Source organism: Centropristis striata, chromosome 13 (assembly GCF_030273125.1).
Source record: "Centropristis striata isolate RG_2023a ecotype Rhode Island chromosome 13, C.striata_1.0, whole genome shotgun sequence".
Lineage (NCBI taxonomy): Eukaryota > Metazoa > Chordata > Actinopteri > Perciformes > Serranidae > Centropristis > Centropristis striata.
This window is the reverse complement of record NC_081529.1, coordinates 36783769-36794427: the sequence shown is the minus strand read 5'-3', so window position 1 is coordinate 36794427 and position 10659 is coordinate 36783769. Positions and strand designations below refer to the sequence as shown.

General features: G+C 37.4%; 1 protein-coding gene across 1 annotated transcript; it reads right to left on the bottom strand.

The window, feature by feature from the left end:
* Window positions 1-880: 880 nt before the first annotated feature.
* On the bottom strand, window positions 881-10298 carry clpp (caseinolytic mitochondrial matrix peptidase proteolytic subunit). Its single transcript, XM_059347106.1, has 8 exons — window positions 10065-10298; window positions 9497-9522; window positions 7700-7801; window positions 5491-5562; window positions 5304-5400; window positions 4304-4491; window positions 3591-3696; window positions 881-1655 (listed from the first exon to the last, which is right to left on the bottom strand). Exons 2-8 carry the CDS (start codon window positions 9506-9508, stop codon window positions 1429-1431), a joined length of 804 nt encoding a protein of 267 aa, XP_059203089.1. The 5' UTR covers window positions 9509-9522; window positions 10065-10298; the 3' UTR covers window positions 881-1428.
* Between the last annotated feature and the right edge of the window lie 361 nt (window positions 10299-10659).

Below are 10659 nucleotides of genomic sequence, written 5' to 3'. Positions count from 1 at the left end.
GTGGTTTCATTTTCATTGTCACGTTTTAGAAGGTATTGATTAGCGATATTCGATATCTCGCTGATATTGGTCAGCTAGATATGCACACACACACGTTATAATAGTTTTGGATTTTTCATTAGTTTTAGTTTTAATTTTGTTGTGATTTTTTGTTTTCAAATTAGTTTTTAGAGTGTGTTTGCTAGTTTTTAACAGATTTATTTTTTGGAAAATGCTTAGTTTTAGTTTAGTTTTAAATTTTTTGTAATGGGGTATTTGTTGGGTGCCAGATTCAATAAGGTCACAATAAATGTTTCCTTTTTGTCAATTTTTCTCTTTAAATTTGTTACTTTTTTTTTTGTCACTTTTTTCTTGTAAATTTGTCACTTTTTTCTCAATTTTGTGACTTTTTTTTGTAGTTGTAGTTTAGTTTTTATTAGTTGTAGTTGTTTTGTAATGGGGTATTTGTTGGGTCCAGATTCAATAAGGTCACATTTTATTAGTTGTAGTTTAGTTTTTATTAGTTGTAGTTTAGTTTTTATTAGTTTTAGTTTAGTTTTTATTAGTTGTAGTTTAGTTTTTATTAGTTGTAGTTGTGTTGTAATGGGGTATTTGTTGGGTCCAGATTCAATAAGGTCACAATAAATGTTTCCTTTATTTCCTTTGTCTGATCCATCTCAGCCCCAATAAGTTTATTAAGTCATAAAACCAGATAGATGAAATAGATTTCATATCAACCAAAAAGGTTTACGGATGAAAAAAGTTGACAAAGACGAAAATGAAGGACATTTTCACTATAATTTTAGTTAGTTTTAGTTAGTTTTGTAACCATAAAATACAGTTTGTTAGTTATCGTTTTTTTTAAAAACTCTCGTTTTTATTTTTATATCAGTTAACGAAAATGTTTTTCAATTCTAGTTTTCGTTAACTATAATAACCTTGACACACACAAACACTTCTTGCTTTTATAGATGACAGAGTTGAGTTACTTTGATCTCAGGGTGAATATGAGACAAATATAGAACAAGAACAAGTTCATGTTTTGTGAATTGAGGTCAATATTTATTTATTACAAATATGAGTATTGAGTTAGAAGTTGCACAGGTCCTGTCCACTGTCAGAGGACGTCTCTGCAGCAACAAGCTACAGATGAAGACGCTCCATTAACCCCTCAGTTACCTCATCTTCATCTTCATCAGTATCCTCATCATCATCATCATCCCTCAGTATCTGCCTCAGACGGGTCGGGGTCTAACTCTGGGGGACTTTAAGCCATCAGCTCTGGGACTTATCTCATCAGGAATCACGTCTAAAGTAATTTAAAAAGGTAAAAGGGGGGCCGGTCTGTGTCTGAACCCTGGAGCCTGCAGAGTGTTTATGAGAGGAGAACCAGGTCCATGTGGTTCATGGTTCAGGTTTATACGAGGAGGGGGGGCTGGTCCATGTGGTTCATGGTTCAGGTTTATACGAGGAGGGGGGGCTGGTCCCAGACAGGCTCTGGTCCGGCCCCGTGGACTCTGGCTGGGAGGGGGAGCTGGCTGCTGGTGCTGGCTCCTTCTGGACCAGCTCAGGCTCGTCCTGGCCGGCCTGGGGGGGGTGGACCAGGACCCGGTCGATGATGCCGAAGTCCTGGGCCTCCATGGGACTCATGTAGCGGTCTCTCTCCATCACAGACTCTGGGAGGAGGAGGAAGAGGAAGAAAGAAATGAGAAGATGTTGGCTTCATCTAATGCTACGTACACTTCAGAAGACTATAAAAGATTTGGAAAAGACTACTGAAAACTATCAGCTCACATCTAAAGACAAGTGTTTTTAATCTAATATAATAGACTGTCAATCTATTTAGACTTTTTTCAGGTGTTATTTGAGACTTTTTTTCTGGTGTTATTGGAGATTTTTTTCTGGTGTTATTGGAGACTTTTTATGGCGTTATTGGAGACTTTTTTCTGGTGTTATTGGAGACTTTTTATGGTGTTATTGGAGACTTTTTTTGGTGTTATTGAAGACTTTTTTCTGGTGTTATTGGAGACTTTTTATGGCGTTATTGGAGACTTTTTTCTGGTGTTATTAGAGACTTTTTCTGGTGTTATTAGAGACTTTTTCTGGTGTTATTAGAGACTTTTCTGGTGTTATTGTAGACTTTTTCTGGTGTTATTGTAGACTTGTTCTGGTGTTATTGGAGACTTTTTTCTGGTGTTATTGGAGACTTTTTTCTGGTGTTATTGGAGACTTTTTCTGGCGTTATTGGTGACTTTTTATGGTGTTATTGGTGACTTTTTTATGGTGTTATTGGAGACTTTTTTCTGGTGTTATTGGAGACTTTTTATGGTGTTATTGGTGACTTTTTTCTGGTGTTATTGGTGACTTTTTTCTGGTGTTATTGGTGACTTTTTTCTGGTGTTATTGGAGACTTTTTATGGTGTTATTGGAGACATTTTTATGGTGTTATTGGAGACATTTTTCTGGTGTTATTGGAGACTTTTTGTGGTGTTATTGGAGACTTTCTGGTGTTATTGAAGACTTTTTTAATGGTGTTTTTGGACTTTTTTATGGTGTTATTGGAGACTACAACTAGATTCTTTTAGCAGTTACAAGTCCCCATTTTGTCCTGTGTCATAAATTAAATGAGACAAAATAAATCAGGCTTATTTAAATTGGTCTCATTCACTTTATTGTGTTCTATAGAGAAAATTTTATTCAAGTTGTTGCCATAGTAATTATTGTCAACTATGTTTAAATCAAGTGAAATGAGCCAAACTAACTATAATAAGCCCCTTTTTAAAACTGTGTTGAAACTGACTCTGATCACAGAAACTAAACATTGATTAGCAGTGTGTAGAGTGTATTAGCACTGGAACCATCCGGTGTGTGTGTGTGTGTGTGTTCTTGTACTTCCTACATAGTGAGGGCCGGAACATGTTTTTAACCAACATAGTGAGGACATTTCGGCTGGTCCTCACTTCTTTAAAGGCTTGTTTAAGAGTTCAGACTTTGTTTTAAGGGTTAAAGGTTACAATCAGGTTTATGTAAAGGTAACCATGTGTTAGGGTTAGGGAACAAGGATATTATAGTTAATGAAAACGAAACGAAATAACGGAAACTAGAATTGAAAAAACATTTTCGTTAACTGAAATAAAATTAAAAATGTTTTTAAGTTCTAAAAAAAAAAAAGATAACTAACTGAAGCTATATTTTGTGGTTACAAAACTAACTGAAACGAACTAAAATTATAGTGAAAATGTCCTTCTTTTCTGTCTTTGACAACTTTTTTCATACATGATAAAGATGGATCAGACAAAGGAAATAAAGGAAACATTTACTGAGACCTCTTTTAATCTCCCACCCGACAAATACCCCATTACAAAACACTACAACTAATAAAAACTCAACTAAAACTAGCTAAACTCAGTCTAAAAACACATAAAAACAAACTGAATTTAAAAACAAAAAAATCACAACAAAATTAAAACTAAAACTGATGAAAAATCCAAAACTATTATAACCTTGCTAGGGAATTCACTGTTACAATGAGGGTCCTCACAAAGATAGAAGTACAAGAATGTGTGTGTGTGTGTGTGTGTGTGTGTGTGTGTGTGTGTGTGTGTACATACCGATGGTCTCCAGCAGCTGTCCCGTGTGTTTAGAGTAGATATTATTGATCTGTCTCTTCAGCTTCAGGATTTCTTCGGCCTGGATGGCGATGTCTGTAGCCTGACCCTGAACACACACACACACACACACACACACACACACACACACACACACACACACACACACACACACACACACACACACACACACACACACACCACATAATTAGTCACCTAATGGATTTAATAATAATATCATATAATATAATATAATATAATATATATAATTGGTCTTCCTCAATGCCAATCTGCCCTGAACTGAGACAAAAGATAGAGATCACTAGTTCAGAGACTCAGTGAGACGAAAATAAACCTAAAAAACAATAAAAGTGAGCAGGAAATATGGATTTGTGGGGCGTTTTTGTGTCTTTTTTGGACAATTTTGTGTCTTTTTTTGTAATTTTGTGTCTTTTCTTGTGTCATTTTCTGTCTTTTTGGACAATTTTGTGTCTGTTGTGATATATGTGTTCAAATACAAATCACAAGTTAAAACAGCTCTAAATTTGGCTGAAATATAAAAGGTAAAAGTGGTAAAAATGAAAAGCCGTTTAGGAGCCAAAAGAGCCGAAAGCTTCTTGGTGAGCTGAGATAAATGATCCGGATCACTAGAAAGAGACCAGACTATCATCACAACTGTACAGGTGAGAATGAGACGTTCGGGGCCAGCAGCGTACCCGGGCCCCCCCTGACGGCTGGTGGACCATGATGCGAGCGTTGGGCAGTGAATGCCTCATCCCGGAGGTTCCTGCTGCCAGGAGCAGGCTGCCCATGCTGGCTGCCTGACCCACACACCAGGTGGAGATGGGGTTCAGGATGTACTGCATGGTGTCGTAGATGGCCAGACCTGCGGTCACCACACCGCCTGGTAGACAGGCACACACACACACACACACACACACACACACACACACACACACACAGGATTCAGTTAAAGGTTGTGTTCCATATTCTACTCTAGATAATGAAGCTTTAATGAGACGCTCAAAGGGAACTGAAACAGGAAACTATCACTTATCAAACTGAAGACTTCTCTTTTTAATTTGGCTTTTACTTCAACCATTTTAAAAGATTTTTCTGTTCATGCATCTTAATGTTACAACATCTTCTCTTTCATTTATTTGCTATTAATTATTAGTCTATTTTTATAGTTTCGTATGATATCATTATATTCTCTGTTACCTTAACCCATTGAAGCCTGGAAAGCGGATACGTCGTTTTGTAGTATTTGTATAAGCTCTCAAATACTTTTAGAATTTCATTTCTATCTGCTACAGAGGCTGAAAAATCTATTATTTAGTAGAAGAGTTGACACTTTTTTTTCCAGAATTTTTCCAGAATTTCCAGAAAATTAGAGGCTTATTTTAAAATCGCCCAGCGGTTTTTCAGGCCTCAATGGGTTAAAGCTCAGTTAGAGCCTCGGAAAGAAAAAAACAAAAGTCCAACAGCCCACACACCGAGGGCTTCAAACTGAACAAACTGCAGCTTCTAACAGAAAAACATCTGCAAAAGATCCTACGGCTCAGTTACAGTTATACGTTTATCTGTCTGGTAGGAAGCAGAAGTCGATTTTCCCTCCCATAAAATAATAATAGATGCAAATGTTAAAGTTCCTTTATCAGTGAAAAAGTAACTGAAGTGCGTTTTGCATGTGTTTTTGCTGAGAGTGGGTCTCACCAGGACTGTTGATGTACATGTGGATGGGTTTGTTGTTGCTTTCTGACTGCAGGAAGAGAAGCTGAGCAATAACCAGACTGGCCACAGAGTCATCGATCTGACAGGAGGACACACAGAGGACATATGTCACAATTAAACTTTTAATAAAAACAGACAGTTGTGTTTGATGAGGTGGAGAGATACTCACAGGACCCATCACACAGATGATTCTCTCTCTGAGCAGACGAGAGTAGATGTCGTACGCTCTCTCTCCTCTCCCCTGAACACACAGAAAGGATTCAGTGTTTCCCCTAGAAAAGTAGCTATTGGCTCCAAAAAGTCGCTAGAAGTCGCTAAATGACGTCATCGCCTAATTTGCATAATTGACCATGTGCCTGTACTTGTAATGGACGCTGTAGGAGAGAGGAATAATGTTGTGGGGAAGACAAAAAGTCAGTAAAAAACATCCTAAATATGTTTAGAACTTACTGTCTTCTGTCACAATCCCAACCCTCCTCATTAATCCGGCTTCAGGACTAAAGTGACCCAGAAGAGACTAAACCAGCCAGTGGAGACTTGACATTAACCCTTGTGTGGTGTTTGGGTCTGTGGGACCCGTTTTCATTTTTTATTAAAAGAAAAATGATACAATTAATTCATTTTTCAAACTGAGACTCACTGACTTTGGCTCATTTTCTGTGAAGAACATATATCAGAATACATATTTAATGACCACACACCATACACCCCCCTACACATTTCTATTACATATAAGATGTTATATGGGCTAATAGAAGTCTGGAAACTGATGTTCAGTCTGTCTTGACTGATATGTTTACTCTGTGTTCATGTGTTCAGCTTGTGTTGTGCATCATCTGTTCACTATTTTAACATAAAAGTGTTTGATTGTGAGGCATTAAAGCCACAAAATGCAACGGGTCCATCAGACCCACAAACACTGGCTGAGTAACAACAATATGATCATCACACAAGGGTTAAGGGGTTAACATCCCCTCCGGCTCTGCAGCTGGGAGAGACTGCTGCAGGAGGACTGTTCCGCTTCAACTCGTTCTTACTCTTGTTAACGAGCCTCGGGGGTCGGCGGCTCGTTAACAAGAGTAAGAACGAGTCTCCAAAAGTCTCCAGTAACACCAGAAAAAGAGGATTTGTCGCAAGTCGCTTTTTTGAAAAATAGTCGCTTGGGGGGGGCTGAAAAGTCACTAAAAAGAAACTCAAAACAAGTCGAAAATATCGTCGTGTGTTGTTGTGCTCACATAGCGCGAGTAGAAATCATTAGTGGCGCATTGATATTAACGATCATGTGAAATTTCAGCAAAAAGTTCAATATTTGCCTGTAAATGTAGTAGAGGAGATGTATAAAGTTACATAAAATGGAAATACTCAAGTAAAGTACAAGTACCTCAAAACTGTACTTAAGTACAGTACTTGTAGTAAATCTACTGAGTTACATTCCACCACTTCATACAGTGTTCCTGCTGTGTGTTGTTAAAATAATTTGAATATTATACTTGTTGAAAATGAAATGTTACTGTCTTCCTCTCTTTTTCCTCTTTGTGATTTTTCTCCCAACAGTCATCACAGGTCACTATGCATGCGTAATTCACTAAACCTTGAGTGTAATAAATATCTCTATGCATTTATATTAAGTCAGACAATATGATTTGATACAATGATTATGTTTGTGTGTTAATTTTGGTTTAGAAACTTGACTACATATATTTTATTGTCTGGTTCATATTTTTTAGACTTTTACAATCTATGTGACACAGTTAAATTCCTTTGGCTCTGTAGACATACTATCTTTGTGAGACAATAACAAGACAGAATGTTTTTTGTTGAATGTCCTGGAGAAGAGGTCAGGATGGCCTTGTCCGAGGCAGCAAGCAACCAGCTGGCATTGACGTGCCGTTGTATTAATTAAAACTGGCGAATCAGCGATCAAGAGGGCGGAACTTCCTGGAGGAAATCGACCAGCATGTTTTGTAAACAATTGTAAGGTTATTTTAATGGGTTCAGGGAGAGAGTCGTGGTTCAGACTTCACAAACTGAAACACGTCTGTTTGTATTCAGGGACATGAGTTAATTTTGAACCCGGAGATCTCTGTAAAGTGCACATTTTTTGACGTATTGTAATAAAACTTTTGTTAAACTGAGAAACTTGGACGTCTCCAGCTCTTCATTTCCCATCAACGAATGCGCAGAAAAATGGTGAGGTTTTTTCTGTTGTTCTATTATCAATTTTCAAGGTTTCCTCATGCAATTTTTCTAACAGTGTGAATGAGGAGTTCTGAGAAGATAAAACACTAAACTCCCTCCTGAGTCTCACAACATGTTTGTAATCCAGCTCAGAGCAGCAGAACGCTGTTTACTGAGTCTGGATCATCAGGGAGACTCACCGTCTGCTCCACCACGATGGGGATCAGAGGACTCCTCCAGACCGGACTGTGGTGCAGAGACCTGCTGAGTCTCAGCGTCAGCCCTCCGATACGCAGCGCTCTCTGGAAAACACACAAAACACACATTCTACTCAATGATTCAACTGGTAGTGCCAGAATATTTACTGTGATTTAAGGAAAAACTTTACTACTTCTTCCACCACTTTTCGTCCCAATAACGATGCTGGACACAAAGATTAATTTCTGTAGAAAACGGCTGCTCCACATGGAGAGATATTATAATATTATATGATGAGAAGTTTTATAACAACAGGTAATATAAGAGTTCCTGCTCAGCAGGTCAGTGAAAATGATCGAATACATGTAGTTTTATGGAATATAGCACCTTTACAACTGATTGTGTCCTGGAACTCTGGGCAAAAAATAGGACATAAATGTTTATCATGAATTCATTTCTAAATGTTCCTTTCCTTTATTCTTCTTATATCTAGTTTTACTGTAAATAAGTAACTTTTCATGTGATAAAAACAGAAACCCTTCTTCAGCTTTGTGAGGGGCATTTTGTCGCGTCTTCTCTTCTTTTTGTTGTTGTTGTTGTTGTTGTTGTTTTCAACACAAACCACTGAGTCACACACTAGAGCAGCTGGAGCCAAAAGCTGCTTCTCCTCCATTTAGTCACTTTTTACTAAGAGCATGATGGAAAACTGCTAAAAGAATCTAGTTGTAGTCTGTAAATAGACTGACAGTCTGTCTAAACCTCAGTGTGAGACTAGAGACTCTAAACACTAGATGTCTTTAGATGGGAGCAGATAGTTTCCACGAGTCTTTTCTAAATCTTTTAAAGTCTTCTGATGTATCTGGAGCATTAGTTGCATCAGCTCTGCCCTACAAAGTCTAACTGCAGTAACTACGTAAAGAGTAAAACTGATAAAAACTGCTTTAAAGTTTTTTCTACATGTATCGATTATGTAATTTTTATGCTCAAAAATCATGATGATTTATTTGACCTTTGACTCCAAAAATTTAGTTACAGCACTCACAGTTTTTTTTTGTAAAAGGTTCAAATAGTAATGCACAAACACAATGCAGTAACTATAATGTTTATTTAAAAGTGTTTAACAGCTCTATTCAAAGATTTGTGTGTTTTACACTTAATATAATAAAGTAATGCTAAATTTTAGTCTTTATATAATCTTAGCTCACATTTTTTCTTAATCACTATCTAGATAATAATTTCCCTATTAAATAAACTTATAATTTCTATTGTTTTTGTCTTCACTACACTGTATCACAGTCAAAGTTTAGCTTTAGTTTTGAGTTCTTACATTATTATTTCTCTGAAATAAAGCAAAATTGAAATCTAAAACTTTGTCACAACATAAAACAGACATAGAGGAGTTCATTTTTAGTTATAACTCAATTTCGACCAAAAATGTAGTTACTGCAGTTAGACTCTGTAGGGCAGAGCTGTCTGTCTGAAGTCTTCATACAGCTGGAATATATAAACCAACTGAACATTAAGAGCTTTTTATTGTTTTAAATGTACAGTAAAGCTTCCTTTATTGGTGTTAATGCACCTGGAGGTTGAGTTGTTTATCCTGAGGAGAGTTGAGATGTTAGAGGTGATAATAATAACAGTTATCTAACGTTAACTCCTTCAGCTTCCGGCGGCTGTAAACAGCAGACAGTTAATTAACGGTAACTAACGGCAACGGAAGGTATTATAACCCGTTAAAGCGGTGTCGGTATGAATAATATCTATATATCAATATAAACCTGCTGTCTATCTGTACTGACCTGTAACAGCATGATCAGTGATCCAGTGCTGTGTTCCAATACCCATACTTACCGTACTCACTGTACTTAGCTTGAGTACGCAGGGTGTTCCGATTCCGATCGCGGTGAAAAGAAGTGTACCTAAAGGACCCGGATGTTGTACTCATAACGGTCAAAACGCTGAGTGTGGAACGATGTACACTATACGCACTCAACGGCTGCCATCTTGTCTACGTAGCGGAAGAGGCGGGGCCAGGCAGAGCCGCTCGGCTCGAAAAAATGTTTGTAATGGCGGCCGACGACGCCGGCGCATTTTCCACATTTGCTGCGTTAATGGAGCCATATTGCCGGATTGTAGAAGTAAAGATTAAACAACACAAAGGATAATTTTTTCGCCGTTTAAAGCCGGAAGTTTTTCGCGGGTGACGAGCCGCGGCGGCCGTCGCGAGCGTCATTTCCGGTAAGTGCACCACGGAGTATTAGATTTGGAACAACACTCACCTGCTGAAATCTGTGTACCTTGTGAGTGCGGATAGTGTACTGCATTTGAGTGTACTCATGGAAGTATGGGTATTGGAACACAGCACAGGTGTCTCTCAGTCTGACCCCCAACTCAACCGGAAACACTTCTTCTTCTTCTTCTTCTTCTTCTTCTTCTTCTTCTGTTTTTTTCTCCAATGCTTTATTGAAAATTACAAAAATAAACATTTCTTGCACGTTTGAACATCAATTAACAGTAAAACTTATAATACTAATCACATCAATATTGTACATTCAGAGCAGTTGAAATAAAGTAAAATAAAATACAAAAATAAATAGAATTCTTCTTCTTCTTCTTCTTCTTCTTCTTCTTCTTCTTCTCCTTCTTCTTCTGTGAGTTTTTTTGGCGGTTGGCAGACCAACGCCCAGCTGCATTACCGCCACCTACTGGACTGATTGTGGAGCAGCAGATTGACAGGAAAATAAGGGGAGAAAAAATTATAATACTGATAAATAAATAATAATACTGATAAATAAATAAATAAATAAAACTAATATTAAGATAAATCAATGATTTAACAGGGAAAAGGGGAAAACAATAGTGTAAATAATATCGTTTTACAATACAAATATAAATACTTAAATACATATCAAAATGTTCTCTATAAGTCCTGTTTCCCTCAGGTAATTAAATAGGGGCTTGT

What these genes read in the sequence shown, in the direction of transcription:
- clpp (XM_059347106.1), bottom strand. An exon ending in TCATCTGTGTGATGGGTCCT is followed by an intron (nt 5,401 to 5,490) that starts GTGAGTATCTCT and finishes TCCTCCTGTCAG; the next exon opens with ATCGATGACTCTGTGGCCAG. An exon ending in AGCCGTCAGGGGGGGCCCGG is followed by an intron (nt 3,697 to 4,303) that starts GTACGCTGCTGG and finishes GTGTGTGTTCAG; the next exon opens with GGTCAGGCTACAGACATCGC.